Source organism: Strigops habroptila, chromosome 4 (assembly GCF_004027225.2).
Source record: "Strigops habroptila isolate Jane chromosome 4, bStrHab1.2.pri, whole genome shotgun sequence".
NCBI classification, from domain to species: Eukaryota; Metazoa; Chordata; class Aves; order Psittaciformes; family Psittacidae; genus Strigops; species Strigops habroptila.
The window spans coordinates 78,010,089-78,027,238 of record NC_046358.1 but is presented as its reverse complement, the minus strand read 5'-3'; the positions used below and the strand labels follow the sequence as shown (position 1 = coordinate 78,027,238).

Below are 17,150 nucleotides of genomic sequence, written 5' to 3'. Positions count from 1 at the left end.
AAAGGCAAACCCGCTCGTGGGATTGCTTTTGCTCAGGGACCTGGAGGTACTTGGTGGGTAATGTGGGAAGATGGGGAATTCAGGTGTGTACCTCTACGGGATTTAATTTTTGGGGAAACCAGCCAATGAACTCAATTATATGCTGTTGCCTGCTCTATAACACTTTTCTAGCCCATCAGCTAGATGCCCATCTCCACCACTCGGGGCTTTGAAAAGAAGATATGTGCTGTCATGATCATCAGCAGAGAATGAAGTCATGGGAACAGCCGGCAGCAGCAGCAGAACTGTCCTCAGGTCTCCGTCGACTGACCCTGACTTCCCTCCGAACAGAAGATACCCCACTGAAGGGGAATGGCCCGGTGCAGATCGACCTTGGTATGCTTTACGGGATTGTGTTCAGCATGTTAAGGAGGAAGGGATGAAAACTGCTATTTTTGTCAGAGATGCCGAAGCTATGCTGCAAGCTCTGCTATCAGTTCCAATTTGGAACAGGTTTATTAGGACTGCACCACCAGCATATAAATGCATTATGGTGACTTTATTGATAAATGAAACTGGAAACTCATTCATAGGACAAATCATAGAAAAAATCCAGCAGTTAGGAGATTTGGGGGAAGGGACCCCATCCAAAACACAAGAGGCGATAACTGGAGGGGCGAGATGAAAAAGAATCAACTCTCTCAGAGAGATGTTTGCTGCCTTGCCGGAAGATGGGATGGCTCGAGATAAGACTGATGGGATTTTCACCAATGAAATGTGGAGATTGCCAGCAGCAGCAGAACTGTCCTCAGGTCACCATCGACTGACCCCGACTTCCCTCCGATCACCACCCCAACGAAGAATGAACTTTGGTGAAACCAGACAAGCTCAGCGGTGACCAGACGAGTTCGGCGCTATCATCAGCAGGCGGCAACCCAGCACTACACACCGTCTCTCCTGCCCTGAGGCTGTTACAAGAGGTGGAGCCTGACATCATGGGCTGAATGAATTCAGCAAACTTTATAGTGATGGTTCGGGGTCTAAGGAATGGTATCTCTTTGTGTGTGTATATATATATATGAGACAAAAGTGATGGTATATTGAAAAATGTGGGATCTGAGCATGACCTGAATGGTCTGGTGGTGGTGTGGTTTAAGCCCAGACGGTAACTTGGAACCACGCAGCCACTCGCTCACTCCCCGCCTCTTCCTCCTCCTGCTCCCGGAGGGATGGGGAGGAGAATGGGAAGAACGTAACTCCCACGGGTTGAGACAAGAGCAGTCCAGTAACTAAGGTACCATACAAAACCACTACTGCTACCACCAATAATAATAATAATAATAATAATAATGATAAGGGAAATAAATAAGAAGGGGAGAGAATAAAATTGCTCACCACCCACCGACCAATACCCAGCCCAGCCCGAGCAGCGATCTGGGCCTTCCAGGTAACTCCCCCCAGTTTATATACTGGGCATGATGTGCTGTGGTATGGAATACCCCTTTGGCCAGTTTGGGTCAGGTGTCCTGTCTCTGCTTCCTCCCAGCTTCCCCTCCTCTCTGGCAGAGCATGAGACTGAGAAAGTCCTTGATCAGAATAAACATTACTTAGCAAGAACTAAAAATATCGGTGCTATCAGCGTTGTTCCCAGACTAAAGCCGAAACACAGCAGTGCACCAGCTACTAAGAAGGAGAAAAATGACTGCTACAACTGAATCCAGGACAGTATCCACCCCTTATTCTATACCATTCACGTCGTGCTCAGATCCCATGTTTTAAAATGTACCATCTCTTTTGCCTCACATATATATATGCACGCATATATACACACACACACAAAAAGAGATATCATTCCTTAGCCCATGGACCAATCCCTATAAGGGTGCTGAATTCATCCAGTCCATGATGTCAGGCTCCATCTCTTGTAACAGTCTTTCAGGGCAGGAGAGAGAAGGCAGAGTTCTAAGGCTGCCTCTGCATTAACGCCACAGCATTTGAAGGCTGGTTGTGCCACACTAGCTTCATTGAATTGCATTTGACCTGTGGTTTCCTCACATTCTGCTGGGTTACAACAACTGATCTCCGCTCATAGGTTTTGATAAGTGGGACAACTCTATTGAACTGAATGTTAACTTGCTATGTTACCAGCAGGATTAGTTTCTGGGCTTGGTGCTTTCACTTGTACAGTATAGTTTCCTTTGCTTTAGTTTTATACCAAAATACTAATTTTTAGGGGAAATTTCACTTCCGTAGCCATAGATGAAGAATGTGACTTGTATTAACACTTACTCTTTTGTGCTAAGCCAAATGGCGAGTCCTAAAGTGCTGGGATTAGTGGGGTTCAGCTGTACTTCCCTTTTTAAACACCTAAATGTTTGGAATTGCATCCAAAGCAAATACATTAGAAACCCTCCATCCTAGAGCTGGTAGCAGAGCGAAAGCACTGAGTCACTCAGACTTGCTGCACACTTGAGGCACACAAACATCTTAGCCCTTTAGTTTTAATGTCCCCTAAAGGGAGCCTAAGACTTTTCTTTGTGGAAGCTGGTATGAAAGGTGGTTGCACTCCAAACTTCAGTAGGGTAACAAATATAGCAATGAGTGTTTTGTTAAAGTGTTTTGTTAAAGATCAGTGTGTGTTTTTGAAATGTCATTGTAGTTCACTGCAGCTTTCGGTATAGACAGCTATCTGTGTATATATATCAACGCTATCTGTGAATTTAAGAGTCGATTTGAAGCGAGGCTGTTTCAGTCATGCAATTATACTTTTTATTTTGTATTCTGTCCACATTGCCTTACACAGTCAAGGAAACAAGGCATAAAAATACAATAGCATGTGACAATGAAGAGGGATGAAAGTGCTCTGTTCCACTAACAGCCTTAGGTTAAACGCTGTCTGGCAACTTTGTGTAAACAGGTAGGCTGGCCATCACAAGCCCAGCTCTGTTCTCTGGGCGTGCGGGGCCTCTGCTCAAGTCAGTGGACTTGAACCAATACCAATTGTCAAGCATGCTGTGTATAAATAGCATAGGGCTCGGGCTCATTCACTTAATGAGCCTTGTTAATGAACTATTTTTAATACAACAGATTTCAGGGTATATTTTCTAAATATTAATGTAAATTCCATGCAAGGAGAGTGTGGAGTACTGAGAACATAATCATTAGGAAGGCTTTATGCTGCCGTTACAGCGTCAAAGTGCAACGAAACTAAGAATTTCGCATTGGAGCTATTTATTTGCAAGTCACTCTATTATTACTCTGATAAAGGTTAGGGTTGAAGTGATTACTTCGGCTATTGTCTATCAAACCACCTACTATACTTAAGTCCTGTTGACTTGGCACTTGGACGGAATATCAAGTGTTTCTGCAAAAGCTGGGAAGTGGTGCTCAAAGAAGAGGGTTTATATACCTGGCAGCACATGGTACTTAACTGTATGGGCTTTTAGTTCTTCTGAGCCAAACAAGGCTGATATATTAATATTTCTCCCTCTCTAGCTTTCTCCTCATTCCTAAGTGTGGGAAAAGATCGGTGCATGTTTAGATAGTGAAGTATTTCCTTATTTCTCGTTGCTGGATGGGTTGAACTTCCAATCCAGGATGGTTGGAATTTACTAAGTAACATTAAGTTGGCTGTCACATGAACACTCTAAAGGAGAAATACTTTAGATTTAGATTAGGAGAAATAGAGAAATACCAACATCCCCATAACTTAAAATACTTCTCACAGAACTTGCATATATGAATGGAGATTTGAATGAGTGAGGGTGTTTAAAATACTTAGCCCTTACTAAACATAGGTGATGCAAGAGCTTTACTCTTGCTCTTTCGCTTCTATCTTTTGTACTATTCTTACTAGCTGGGGAGGTGAGACAGAAGTTGCACACAGCGCCAGCCATCCAGGCCAAAGGGAAGGATGTTCTTGCCTGGTTCCTGTCCCTGTTTAATATTGTCTGCTTACAGAAAGACTGTCAGACAGCCCATGAGAGGAGGTCTGCCCTAGTCTCTGTGAGGATTAACTCTATAGTTCTCCCAGGGTGGTTCAATTGTGCTCTATCGGTGGGCGTTGCTGGGGAAGTTTGAATGAAAACTCCTGTAACTTAGTTAAGGGAAACATGGGGTGGTTTTTTTGCCCCCTACTCTGTAAATAATTTATCTTGGAGCCCAGCCTACATTCATTCCTTTCTTCTTCTTGTACAAGTGCTGGTGTTTCTCAGCCCACTGTTGAAGCGTGCTAACTGTGCTATTCCACAGTGCTAACTGTGAAATTTTTAAGCTTACTTTACAAACACAAAGGTTTCCGTTACTGCATTAGGGCCTGATGGCCCTCTCTTCTCACACACATGGAAGGGTGAAGTGTGAATGACAGTGCAGCAAGAGGAGGCATAAGAAAAGAGAGTCAATGAACCTGTTGCCTGTGGAGTCAGCATTGGGGTCTCTGCAGCTGAAGTCCTAGTAGCTGCTTCAGGAACTCTAGCAAAGTTGATTGCTCCAAATCTCCTCAGAAAGACTTGGGATGTTGGGACTCCCCCAGGATGTAGGGATTAGCGCCATTGAAGCATGTTTATGTCTGAAGTAAGGGCCAGTGAACTATATCCTTGGGGTTGGATATGCTGAGGCCCAAGTTGGGCATGGTGTCACTAGGGTAGGAAAGGCTCCTGCTGGGCTGGCGGTGTTCTGCAGGAAGCCAAAAGAAGGGCTGAGGACATGGGGCCCTGCCACCATTTCCCCATTTTCCCTTGCTAAGGATTTCTTATCTCCACTGCAGAGTTTAACAATTAAAACCAAACCCACACTAAAAAATCTACACTCTCAGTTGAGGGATGGCCTCCTTGTCTCCAGTAAAAACACTTGGTCTATGTTGACCTAGTTTTATTTCTTCAGCCTATCCCTATCAAAAACTCTGGTGATGGCACAGCACTGAAAGTAGCTCTTATTAAAAGGACGTGGTGAGAAACTTTAAACCAGCAGTGACTGATAAACATGCAAAGGCCAGGGCAGCAGGAGTGAAACTGCTCTGTGTTTATCTGCTGGTAACTGAGAATTCACAGCTTTAGCTCCTGATATGTGCCGATGACAGAATGAACTACATAATGAAAAATCAATTTAAAATGTAGAAGGAAATGGTTCATGTGGGGACCGATCCTGAGCTGGAATAAATTCACTTGTTTTGCTATCATCTGCCGAGTTTATTAAGCAATGCCTGCTCCCTTCAGCAAACAATAAGGGTAAAAAGGAAATTCAGGGGAAAGGATTAGAACCCTTCAGCTGTGATTCCACATATGAGCTGTGGCCTAAAGCTTTTTACTGTTGTCACTTGAGGCAGGTGTAAGGGTTTTATTGCTCTGCCTCTGGAAGTGCCTCCTGAAAAGCTGTGGTAGGCAGCCTTGCCTCAGGGATTGCTGGCCATGGGGTTTTGTAATAGTTATTTGCTGAATTAACATTTCATTAAAATAAATGGCTTCTGGAAATCTGAAGAGTGGAGATAAAGATCCTACTCCTTAGAGAGTGCATGTGAATAACCATAGATGTGTTTCTTCATTCGCAGTGTTCATATTTGGTTACTTTATGGGAGCAGGAATCAATCAAGCTAGTGATGAAGTCTGCAACTTTTATTAAAACTAAAGTAGGTTGTGTGTTCTAGCAACTGAGTAATTTGTGTTTCTGTTCGTTCTCTAACAAGATGGTACAGAGCTGTCTCTTGAAGTGATTTGGAATAAATCAAGCTGGTTCCTTTTAATTTAAATGTATTTGGGAATATTTATTTGACTTCTTGACAATTTCTGATTCTGGAAAATGGGCAGTTTTGTTGGCATTAAAATGACAGAAAATTATTGATGTCTCACCCACTGTTAAACATGCCACTGAGCTGGTGTGTTAGAAAGGAGATGAAAACATAATTGTCCTATTGTTTAAAATCTTTGTAAAGTGTGTTATACTCCTGAGCCATATTTCAGGGAAAAAAATTATCAAGAGTGGTCCAAATTGCTTCTTTTCCCTTAGTGGCTTAAACCAAGAATTATCTTGAAAGTCCCCAAGTTTCAAATGGTGATGGTGTTTCTTCCATGGGCAGAGCATCGCTGTTTGTTTGCGGTTTTGTACCAAAGTATTTTTAGTGTGTGGGGTAATCTAATAAAAGGCTTGAAAGCTTTTAATCTCCAGGGAGGATATAATTTATAGCTGTTGGGGAAGATGTAAATAGAAACACAATGCCAAACAGAGCTTCTACCTAATGCTGCCATGACTTTGTCTCCAGGCCAAGTAAAGATCCAACCCACAGGAGATGTGATGCATGGTGCTCACCTGCCTGCCACTGCCTGTGCATTTCAGCAGGAGCGAAGAGGGGCTGGTTTGTGGAGGCATACCCAAATTACTGTGAGTCTTGCTACCTGCCGGAGATGGACACCAAGTGCAACAGTGGTTGCCCTGACCCAGCTGCATCCTCCTGCATGCTTTTGCTCCCATTTGGGGAAGCCTGCCCTGCCGCGGCTGGCCTTATAGGGACCCCAAGCCCCCTCCGGAAATTTTTGCCTAGCAAAATGTAGATGAAGGGGTTCAGACAACTGTTGGCATAACCCAGGCTGATAGCTACATTGTAGGCATAGTAGAAAGGCAGCGTGGGGTGAGTCATGGCGAGCTGTGTCAGTTGCAGGATGTGGAAAGGTGCCCAGCAAATAAAGAATGCCACACAGATAGCAATTGCTGTACGGGTCAGTCTCCTGGTGCGAGCCCTGGTACATCTTTGGCTCATTAGTGCCTCTGAGGACCTGGCCATCTTGAGCAAGATCCTCCTGTAAGCCACTGTGATGAGAGCAAAAGGGATGGCAAAGACCAGGAAGAATTGGTAGAGAGTGTACCAATAGATGTCCCTCTGGGGGTCTGGCAGACAAATCCCACAGCCCAGTAGACCTCCAGGCAAAGGGATGAGCTGAGCATACATCCACACAGGTGTAATGCTGAGGAAAGAAAGGGCCCAGAGCATGCAGATAACAAGGATTGCAACAGAGGGCTTCCTGAAGCGAGTGGAGGTGAAGGGATAGACTGTGGCCAGGTAGCGGTCGATGGACATCGCAGTGAGGATGTAGGTGCTGGTGAACTGGCTGTTGGCATCCAGGGCAGTGATGATTGTGCACATTGTCTCCCCAAAGCGCCAGGCTCCATTCCCCAGCAGCTGGTGGATGAGGAAGGGCATGCCCAGGAGGAAGAGCAGGTCCACCACGGAGAGGCTGATGATGAAGATATCTGGGACACTACTGCTAGGGCCAGATTTCTTTAAGACTGTACAGATAACCACGCTGTTACCAATAATGCCCAATAGGCAGATAATGCCAAACAGGGTGGGCATGATGAAGCTGCCATAGCTCATTCTGCTGGGGTTACCCGCAGAGACAAGTGTATGCAGGAACAAGTCAGCTGTGCCAGGACCACAGGTGAGGACATACCTTGTGGACATTCTGGCTTCTAATGGACACCGAGTGCTCTGAATGCAAACAATAATGTATTTCTTAGGCACATGTAAGATGAGGAAGTGCTTTATGTGTGTGGCTGTGTATAACCACATAGGCATCTTCTCATCAGCTTTCACAAATGTATATGTTAAAACACACGTCTCTAATCAGATGTGCATACACCCACTCTTCCCTTCATATGCACAAACACACATTAATAGAGTGGAAGAGCACCAGTGTGTATCGTTTCACATATGTGCATTTAGACACTTTCAAATGCATACATTTATAATTAATATGTTTCAATGCGTTTATTCATATTTCTGATATATTTCTTGCTCAACCACATGGATAATAATATCCACATTCAGGCTGTCTTCAAAACCATTTCATATAAGTGATTTTTTTTTTCCTCTCTCCCTTCCACCCCCCCATTATACCCATTATAGTTTATATACTTGTATATTTTCATTTATATTTTCACTTACCTGCTTATTGCACTTACCAGCCAAAGAAAAGTTTTGAACAGCCTTGGAGCTGTTGGGGATGCAGCTGTTCAAGCTCTCAGTGTAATTTGTTTCAAAATCCATCCTTCAGGAAAAATTGATCCCCATCAGCAGCTTGAAGATGTTAGTGTTTCACGTTGAAAGAATAAAGGTTGCCGATTCCTTGGAGATCTATGGGGCTGCTTAGAAAGCCACTGCTCCAAGCATCAGCAGATGCTGTTAACGCAGGTTAAAAAGCAGCTCCTCTGCTCCCTGCACCACCACCAGGCAAAACTGATGCCGGGATGTAATGAGGCAGCGCCTGCCTCCAAGCTGGCAGCGAAATGCTGGAAATAGGCTTGCAGGGAGAGCAGGATTTCATTTTAGTGCTAAAGACAGTGATTGGGATCCACTGACAGACTAAACAATGAACTTGTGCTCTGGAGAGGCAAATGGGGCCTGGAAGTAAGTAAATACTATAAATAAAATGGTGGGTAGGCAGCACTGAGCACACTTTACTTTCAGGGTCTAATTGAGTATAAATATCTTAATACAATTCTGTAAAGAACTGTGTTAACCTAAACTCAAGTTTGCAGCACGATTTGCAAATATAGATTGGGGTTAATCTCTTTAGATTCTGAAGCAAGATCATAAAAGTGAAAAGGTACAAGCTGTGTGCATAAGAATGCAGAAAGCTAGTATTTTTCTGGCTGTGCCTGATAAGTTGTAGCACAGATGATAAACAGCATCATTATTTCCCTCCTGTGGAGTGCATTCTCCATTTCAATTCATTTGAGGTCTGGAGCACAGTAATACTTATGTATATTTCATTTTAAGCGGACTGATAGAAGATGATAGGAGATAAACAAGGGATTTATTTTCAAGGTGTATTTGAAATTATAGTAGTTCAACATGTAAAACCGGCAAAACACTGGAAACATTAAATAAATGAAGTGGTCACTGTGCTACAATCAAGTCACACTAATCTCGGCCTCATTTTCCTCAGAACCATCAGTCTGCTCTTAGCAGCCAGTGAACTCCTAGATTGAAGGCATTATTGCCTAGAAAAAGTAAGAAAGGTTTGCAACGTAGGGTTAGACCTGAACTGTATCCCCAGGGGAGCCAGTAGGCTGGCGAAAGGCAGAAAGGATTCTGTAACGACCAGACTGCTATTTCAAGGCTTACTTTTTGCTAGTCATAAGGATTTCTAGCACTTTGAAATAGTTCTTATTTTAGTACCTCACAGCTCTTAAAAGCAGGGACTAGTCCATTTGCCCAAGGGATAACGTATTCCATTTACCAGCCAGTGCAAAATGCCTCCTTCACCTCAATGCCCCTGACATACTACCTTGCTGGAGTCTCTTCATTTGCAAACAAACCAGTATCTTTCAGGTTTTTTTAAAAGTCCAGTGTAGGCACTGGGGAACTTGCTTTTAGGGTGCATTACCTACAACTGTGATGTGCATCAATGCACACCACCACACAATTGTTAAGAATGCCACTCTATTCCCCACCCTCATCCTCACCTGCTGTAGACCAGCAGAGCTCTACTGTAATCGACAGCAGCTATGGTTTGATCCTAAACTGGGGATCCCAGCAACGTCAAAAACTGTGTGCATACATTCATGTTAAAGCTTTCTTCCATATTTCAGATAGATTTCTCCAGGCTGTACGTCATGTAAACAGTATCACAGCACTAGCTTTTCTTACAAGGAAAGTAGAGAAAACACTTTTCCTTATTTCTTTTTTTCTTTCCTTCTTACTACTTGTACTACTTTTATACTACTATTAACTGGAAGTTAAAAAAACAAAATCTGATTGGGATAAAGCTTTGAAGCACCTGAAAAAAACCCAAACATTTTATCTACTTAGTAAATTATGAAAAAAATCTCTTGGTATGATCTCCGTTCTGTAAATCCTTCACATTTAATGAGAATTTAGTAACTACTAGAGCCCTTTATGAACTAGCATCAAGTCCTGTCAGTCTCCTGCAGAGTAATAGAGTAGGGCTGAGCATGATTTCACTCCACTGCTGAAGTTTGGGGCCAGCTTATCTTTACAGCTGACAATGTTACCACCAATGCTATGTGGAACACATTATAGCTCAGATAGATAGATAAACTTTGACTCCAGTTGGAGTCCAGTTGGTTCATGCAAAATTGGAGTATTACCCTAATTTAGTCCTTAGGATTCTGCATTTTCTTTACAGGCATGAGGAGAGTAATCTGCAGTTTGTGGCTCAGCAATATTAACCAGCCAAAATACTTAAACTGAAGAGAAGAATTCAGCTCCAAATGTAGCCTTTCTAGCAGATCCAGAAAAGTTGTTTTTACTGTAGAATAACAACACGGTTAAACAAACAGCACTTTATTAAAATAATACAGTTAGATACTTTCTTAATGCTTAAGAATATTACGGCATTCAAAAAAATGGAAAAAAAAAAACCCCAACCAACCCCAACTTAAATAACATACAAGAAGTTACAACTGAGAAGCAAAACAGGCAATTCAAATACCTAAACAAATATGACAAAGTGCAAGACCTAACTGCATACCCTTGATATTATGAGGCAATGAGAACAATATCCCTTCAGAATAATGCAGCATCTAAAGGTATATAAAAGCTTGTGACTTAACATACATGACTTAACATACAATAAATCCCAATTTTCCTTGCATAATAAATATGAAGCATTTGCATGGTGTGCTCATACTATTTTAACAAAGGCTGTTAAGGCTTAAAATGTTCTTGTAACATTCAAAACACATTTCTGTTGTTCTGTGCTTTGACACATGTATCAAAATGACCAACTGCTGCATCTGAATTCCAAATGATAGTACATCCAGAACTCCAGTAACAAATGTCCAATACCTACCCACTCCTTCTTGCACCTAATCATCACTAACTTAACAGTAGCATTATTATCACATCCCTTTACCAAATTCTGTGGAATATTCCATCATGCTCATAGACTTTATATCGCAATGCACTGATGTTTAATGGTTATTTTTAACACTAGTTTTACAGTGGCAATGTAAGATGTGTATTGATTTTTTTTCAATTCCCATAAGGAGTGCACAAAGGTTGAATGTTCAAGAGTAAACAATTATATAGCAAAGGTCAGAATAGTACAGTTAAGTGCCTCTGAAGGAAGTGGAGAGAAACCCACTTATTCATTCTTTCCATTATTGGCAGAAAGATCCGAGACAGGAGGACTCTTCCGTGGCAAACTTCCATTAACTTCTTTCTTCCTTATCTGACCCCTGTAAACAGGAAAAACATGATTTTACAGTCTGTTCTTCTATAAGATTATTGTCTTTTAACTTTTTGCTCAAAAAAGCTGAGCATCATGAGATGTAAACCTGAGACTCTTGGAACATTCACTGCCGGTCTACCAGAGCTTCTCTCAAAAGACACAGGGACATAAAAAGAGTAAGTATTACCTGTTTTAACACTAAAGCTGTAAGTCAATATAACTGGTGTGTAGGTCAGGTTGTGTATTTGGATATGCTATGTAAAAAAAAAAAGTCTTTTCTGGAATTGGTTAAAGACCTGGCAGCACGCTCTGCAGGAGTGGTACGGAGCCCTGGAACAAATGCAAGTACACTGGGCCTTGCACCATGGTCTTGTCCTCCTGATGATAGCACAAGCTCAACAAGCAGTTTTGTGTGTCCTTGAGAGCTGCATATGAAGCACAGCTGTAATGAAGGAGCAAACTGAGAACATTCTTGCTCTTCCCTATGTTTAAGAAGTGATTATAATTACTCATTCCCTGGTAGATATTTAAGCAGTCAACAGGTGGCACTCCAGCACAACCTGCTGGTGCCTTTTAGTCCCAGCCAGATGCTTGGGAAAAGCATGGCTAAGGTCACGCTGATGGAAATAGGCCTCCAAGCCTAAAGTACTGGGAGACATGACTGGCAACCTGCACATGTACAGCATCCAGCAAAACCTGTAATTTCTATTTTGGCCACACTGTGCCTTTTAGGTACCCCTCTGCCTATCCCAAATCTAGAACTAATTTTGGCCTGTTACTCTACAAATGCAGGTAAGCAGAGTGATGTGGGTTATCATGCAAAAAGAACTGTAAAAGGTTCATCCTCTAGGCACAGTCCAATTTGGAAGTGTGTTTTAATGACATTTAAAGCAACAAATATTCTGAGGGACACAAAGTTGTATTTGATTGCTTGATGTTGTGTTGTGTTAGCACATGCACATTTAAAGACTTTACATTTCCTCTTTCGTGAATCCCATTCAGGAACATTTCCTGAATGGGAATGTGCATTTCCTGAAGAGGAAAGAGGGCATGTATTAACTCTCATTAAAACATATATTGATGACCAGATATTTATATGCTGCACACTAAGCCACCAGGGTAGCCAAAGATACTCTAGCATTTAAGAAATACTTGTTAAACTAAGCAATAGTGGCTCACTTACTTAGAATAATTGAAGTAATCAGTGCAGTAGTACAGCTGCAGAGTTTGAAAGCCAAGCATGGATCAAGACATTGATACTCACCTTGAAGCACACCAGTAGTTGACCAGAGTTGAAAGAACGATGTAACAAACACTCAGCACTCCGGAAACTCCCAATGAGAGCGCACCCAGGCCGCACAGCACACAAAGGAGGGCTATGCCACCTATGGCTATTACAACACCTGATAAAAGAAAATCAGTTTGTTATTTAAACAAGTTTATACACAAATAAATTAGAAGAGCTGACATTCTACCACAACCCCAGTTTCAAAACATTTGGGAAAATAGTCTTCTGCAATCGACTAGCTAGCTTTTATAAAATCTAAGCATAGTCAAGATAACTGGTTTAGGCATATCCTGGTGGCTGCAATTAAAAAGGGAAATAGGATTTCCCCTGTATAATCTACACTTAATCAGATTACTACTCTTGTATTAAGAGTTTCACTACTGCTGAGACCTGAAGACTTAATACAGAAATCCTCAATTGCTTGAGCTGGGAACTTCAGAAGGAAGACAGAAAAAAGGAAAAGACAACATTCCTTAAAAGGGAGTAATTAAGTACATACATGAATGCATACAATACCTTCCATGACTATCACACCGATACAGGCCATTATGGCTGTTGTAACAACAAAAATCAGGAAAAATGCAACAGGAATAGCAGACACTGCAATAAACATCAGGAGTGATAAAGCAATAAAAGGATGGTCATCTAAATATTGGCCAACACGAGAATTCATAAATGCAACAACCTGTGGATGAAAGAAAAACATTTCAGATTTTGTTCTTATCTCTTGTCATTGGTAACTTTTAAAGATCACTGTCACTTCAGGAAACTACAGGTAGCATCTTTTTGCAAGTCTGCAGCTTGAATAGAGGAGAGCTGTTGCCTCTGTATTTCAAAAACATGAGGACCCACTGCAAATTTAGAATTGGTAGAATTGGTAGAATTGTATTTGCTATGAAGTTACCAAACCCAGACATGTTTCTCTTGGACTTCCCAGTTCCATTCTTGCACAAAGGAAAAAAAAACAACCAAAAAACCCAACCTGAAAACAAGTGAAAAAAAGAACAAATCACAGTTTAGCTGCACAGATTTCAGAGGGGTCTCCACAGCTATGATTTTAGTCTAGTGAAATGTATTTGTTAAGAAAAAAAATACTGTAACATTAAGAAATTCTGATTTTTTCTTTTTCCCATGCCTCAGTAATATCTGCAACCTCTTCGTTTATTGAGCATAAATCCAGCGCAGGCATGTCTGTACCACAAAGTTGTTAGGAATTTAATTATAATGTTACTGGTAGGAAAAAAAATCCTTTTAACAGAGGCAATCATACCTTTACACTGGAATTTTACTGTAGTGGAGATATTTCCCTTCCCTTAAGAAATACGTATTGTAGTTTTAGTTCTTTATACAGCAGCACAACCATTTCATTAAAATACCACTCTATACTCTCAAAAGGTTATACCAGTAAAATACAGAAATGCAGAATGATCAGGCTTCTCTGATTGTTGAAGGTGTGGGAAGACAGCCCTTCCCATAGGATCCTCAGTGTTCACATAAAAAAAGGGAGTGCCAATTCCTCCCCCCAAATCCCCAGTTTTGAAATTGCATTTAAATAAACTGGGATGTGATATTTCAAGAGTTATGACAGTAGTTTCTTTATAAATATATAAAATTACAATCCAGACCCACATTTGAGTTGCTGTGGATGGACTGCACCATGGAGTGCCATTGCTTCTGAAGTTCTTGCATTTCTTTAGACATGTTGTAATCCTCATCCACAGTCATGTGTCTTCTGAACAACCAGCTCTCACTCAGCCATCCAATTTTCCTTAAAATTAAGGTACAATTAATAACAGCTTCATACAGACATTTTTTGAAAATGAAGTATTTCTTTTGCAAAAACAGTGAATGTAGATTATAGTTGTTAATCTGATACACAAAGTCTAAATGTTGCTTTTACAAAAGTTCATCTAAATGTAGGGGCTTGGCCCTGCAAGCTCTTCTAAAACTCCCAAAGCCAAGTATCAAGATCAAGGTGACTCTCACCTTCCTCCTTTATAATATCAACCCCGTATTTAACTATGAGGGTGTTAAATTACCAGTAAAAGGGTCAATTCTAACTATTTGCAAGAACTATTTGTCACTACTAGTCCTGGGAACTTGTACCATATTAATGAGTCTTGGTTTTGTGAGCAGCCTCATGTTTGGAATTGAAACCACACCCTGCACAGTTTCAACTCTGCATGTAGAGGCAAAATGCTTCCCAAGGCTCGGATCATAGAATCACAGAATGGATTGGGTTGGAAAGGACCTTAAGATCATCTAGTTCCAACCCCCTGCCATGGGCAAGGACGCCTCACTCTAGACCATGTCGCCGAAGGCTCTGTCCAACCTGGCCTTGAACGCTGCCAGGGATGGGGCATATGCAACATACTGAATTCAACATATTGAATTGTGGCAGTGTAAAGACAACATCAGGTAAAAAATCTCTGTTCCCTCACTTAAGATTTAATCTGTTGTTGCTAGGGGAACCCTTACCAATGGAAGATTACAAGATATTTTTTCCTGCTTGTAAATCTAAATAGTCACCGTGTCCACGTTACTGGTTCATACTCTGCCTACACACACGGTCCCTCCCTTTGTTTACACAGCACTTTCACTCAGCACCGTTGCCTTTCTGGCTCCCACCAACACCGGCGAGCACGACGTGGGGCCGAAGGAAACCGCCCCCCTCGAAGCAGCCCGAGCCCCAGGCGTTCCCCTCACCTCACCACACCAGCCCCCGCGGCCCGCACCGGACACTCAACAGCGAGGTCAGGAGCCGATAAACCACACCCCGCCATGCCACTGCTGCTGCCGCGGGCGCGCTGCCGTTGCCCTTAAAGCGGGTCCCCGGGCAGCGGCCGAGCCCTGGGCCTCTGTCCCGGCTTTCCCGGCCTGCAGCGCTGCGCACTGCGCGGGGCTCCACACACAGCGGGGCGGGCGGGCGGAGGCCGCGCAGGACTGAGGGGTCGGCGCTGCGGCTGGCAGGCCCCGCCGCGGTGGGCTGGGGGCAGCGGAGGTAAGGGGCACCCGGCTCCCGTTTCCGCCGGCCCTCCCACTACGACCGAGCGGCGGCCAGGGCGAACAGGCCGCCCGCTGTCCCCGGCCAGGCGGAGCGGGGCGGCACCGCTCCCCGCCCGCCCTCTGGAGAGCCAGGGCCGTCCCTCTCACCTGCCCGCCGGGCCGCGGTCCCTCTTGAGCGGCTCGACCTCCCGCCCGCCGCATGCAACACCCGGCGTGGCCCGGGCTGGGCCTGTCGCGGCTGAGGGAAGCGCCTCCGCCCTCCTACCGGTGTCTCCTCCCCGCGGGGGCCGGTGGCGCTGAAGAGAGGAGAGAGCCGGGGCAGGGCCCGCCGTGGCGGCAGAGGCACCGTGGCGGGGTGTTTAGCGAGGAAGGGACCGGGAAGGATTCCACTGACCGCCCGGATTTGAGGGGCTTGTATTTATTTCCCGTTTGTGCCCTTTCATGTACCCCTTCACGTCCCGCCTTTCACCGCCCGCGCCCTGCCTCAGCCACCAGGGTCTGGGCAGCCGCAGGGAGGGTCCCAGGGGATTGTGTGGCTTTAGGACACACAGCCTTGAGGTTTTTCGAGTTAAGGATAAAAGATGAGGGTATCTGCGCTAGCCGCACAGTTCCTCCCTGTGGGAAACGCAGGCGTGCAGAGGCACGCTTAGCCCTCCGAGGCTGGGGTGCCACAAGCTGGGGTGAAAGGAGCGGCTGGAGCGTATTCAGCACCTGCCTCGCTTCAGAGCTGCACCTCACCACTCGTGAGCCAGGAGTCGCTCAGATACATGTCTATAATCCCGCCATCCCCAGCTAGAAGGGTTGCTGCCATTGGAGTGGGAGGCTATAAAAGCAGCTTTCAGTGAGTTGTGACTGTTCGGCAGTCACGGCGTGTATTGCGTGGAATGGTAGCTGTGAAACGCTTCATCTAGCATAAACACCTGTCTCTGGTTACTTGTTCCAACGCATTTCCACCCTGTCCTGCTGTCTGCATGGGTGTTTGGGTGGCCACGTGGCAAACCCGTTTGGGGAGATGCTCCATGTGAGGAATAATTGCTTCAAAAATTTAGCTGGGTTTTCAGCAAGATCAGTGCGCCCTATGGTGTCCCAGCGTTTGGATGGGACTGTTCATCTCAGAAACGGATGCTCAGTGAGGTTGTTGCATGATGTCTGCCCATGGCAGGGGGGTTGGAACTAGACGGTCTTAAGGTCCTTTCCAACCCAAACTGTTCTATGATTCTGTGGTTTGGCCTGGCAACTTTCCAGAGCCATCATGATGGTGTTTTATGCAAGCATGAAGCTTCAGTGAATTCCCAGATTTTGCTACATAGAATTTTTTCATACTGTAAATTAGTCAGAAATTAGTAAAATATTCATGTTTCTCATGACTGCTTTGATAACTTTTTTTTTTATTGGTGCCACCCAAGAGAGTATTGCAAAATTGAACATTAATGGTTTCATGATTATTTTTTAAAGGCAATAAAATAAATAACGTGTTTAATTTAGAGCATGCCAGTCTGATAATGCAAAGAGGGAGTTTATAAAGTTTATATGAGGTTTTTAACCTACCAGACTGTCAGGGCTCAGTATCTTTGAGGTGCTGATTTGAGTGAGCTCTGCAGATACAAGGATCTCTGTAGACAGAGGGAGTGAAAGAGAGATCTGCATATTAATGCCAGTTTGGAGCATGGGCTCAAAAAGCCCAACACAAG

General features: G+C 43.7%; 3 protein-coding genes across 4 annotated transcripts in view; 1 reads left to right on the top strand and 2 right to left on the bottom strand.

Annotated features, from left to right (window-relative positions):
- Positions 1–6,361: 6,361 nt before the first annotated feature.
- Positions 6,362–8,014, bottom strand: LOC115606549 (melanin-concentrating hormone receptor 1-like). Its single transcript, XM_030482660.1, has 2 exons — positions 7,917–8,014; positions 6,362–7,343 (listed from the first exon to the last, which is right to left on the bottom strand). Exons 1-2 carry the CDS (start codon positions 8,012–8,014, stop codon positions 6,362–6,364), a joined length of 1,080 nt encoding a protein of 359 aa, XP_030338520.1.
- A 2,246-nt stretch (positions 8,015–10,260) lies between these two features.
- On the bottom strand, positions 10,261–16,066 carry TMEM159 (transmembrane protein 159). The gene is made up of 5 exons (XM_030482667.1): positions 15,607–16,066; positions 14,083–14,221; positions 12,970–13,138; positions 12,430–12,568; positions 10,261–11,172 (listed from the first exon to the last, which is right to left on the bottom strand). Exons 2-5 carry the CDS (start codon positions 14,176–14,178, stop codon positions 11,079–11,081), a joined length of 498 nt encoding a protein of 165 aa, XP_030338527.1. The 5' UTR covers positions 14,179–14,221; positions 15,607–16,066; the 3' UTR covers positions 10,261–11,078.
- Positions 15,029–17,150, top strand: part of DNAH3 (dynein axonemal heavy chain 3) — a 64,652-nt gene continuing 62,530 nt past the window's right edge. Inside the window, exon 1 of one of the 2 annotated variants that reach the window (XM_030482647.1) lies at positions 15,029–15,206. The gene's annotated coding sequence lies outside the window, so the exon portion shown is untranslated. The remainder of the gene's footprint in view (positions 15,207–17,150) is intronic. The other variant, XM_030482645.1, reaches the window with a different exon arrangement.

What these genes read in the sequence shown, in the direction of transcription:
- TMEM159 (XM_030482667.1), bottom strand. Translation starts at nt 14,178, where the DNA reads ATGACTGTGGATGAGGATTACAACATGTCTAAAGAAATGCAAGAACTT. An exon ending in CCATCCACAGCAACTCAAAT is followed by an intron (nt 13,139 to 14,082) that starts GTGGGTCTGGAT and finishes TTTCATCCACAG; the next exon opens with GTTGTTGCATTTATGAATTC. An exon ending in CGGTGTGATAGTCATGGAAG is followed by an intron (nt 12,569 to 12,969) that starts GTATTGTATGCA and finishes TTCTTTTATCAG; the next exon opens with GTGTTGTAATAGCCATAGGT.
- LOC115606549 (XM_030482660.1), bottom strand. Translation starts at nt 8,014, where the DNA reads ATGGATTTTGAAACAAATTACACTGAGAGCTTGAACAGCTGCATCCCC. An exon ending in TTGGCTGGTAAGTGCAATAA is followed by an intron (nt 7,344 to 7,916) that starts GCAGGTAAGTGA and finishes TAACCCCAGCAG; the next exon opens with AATGAGCTATGGCAGCTTCA.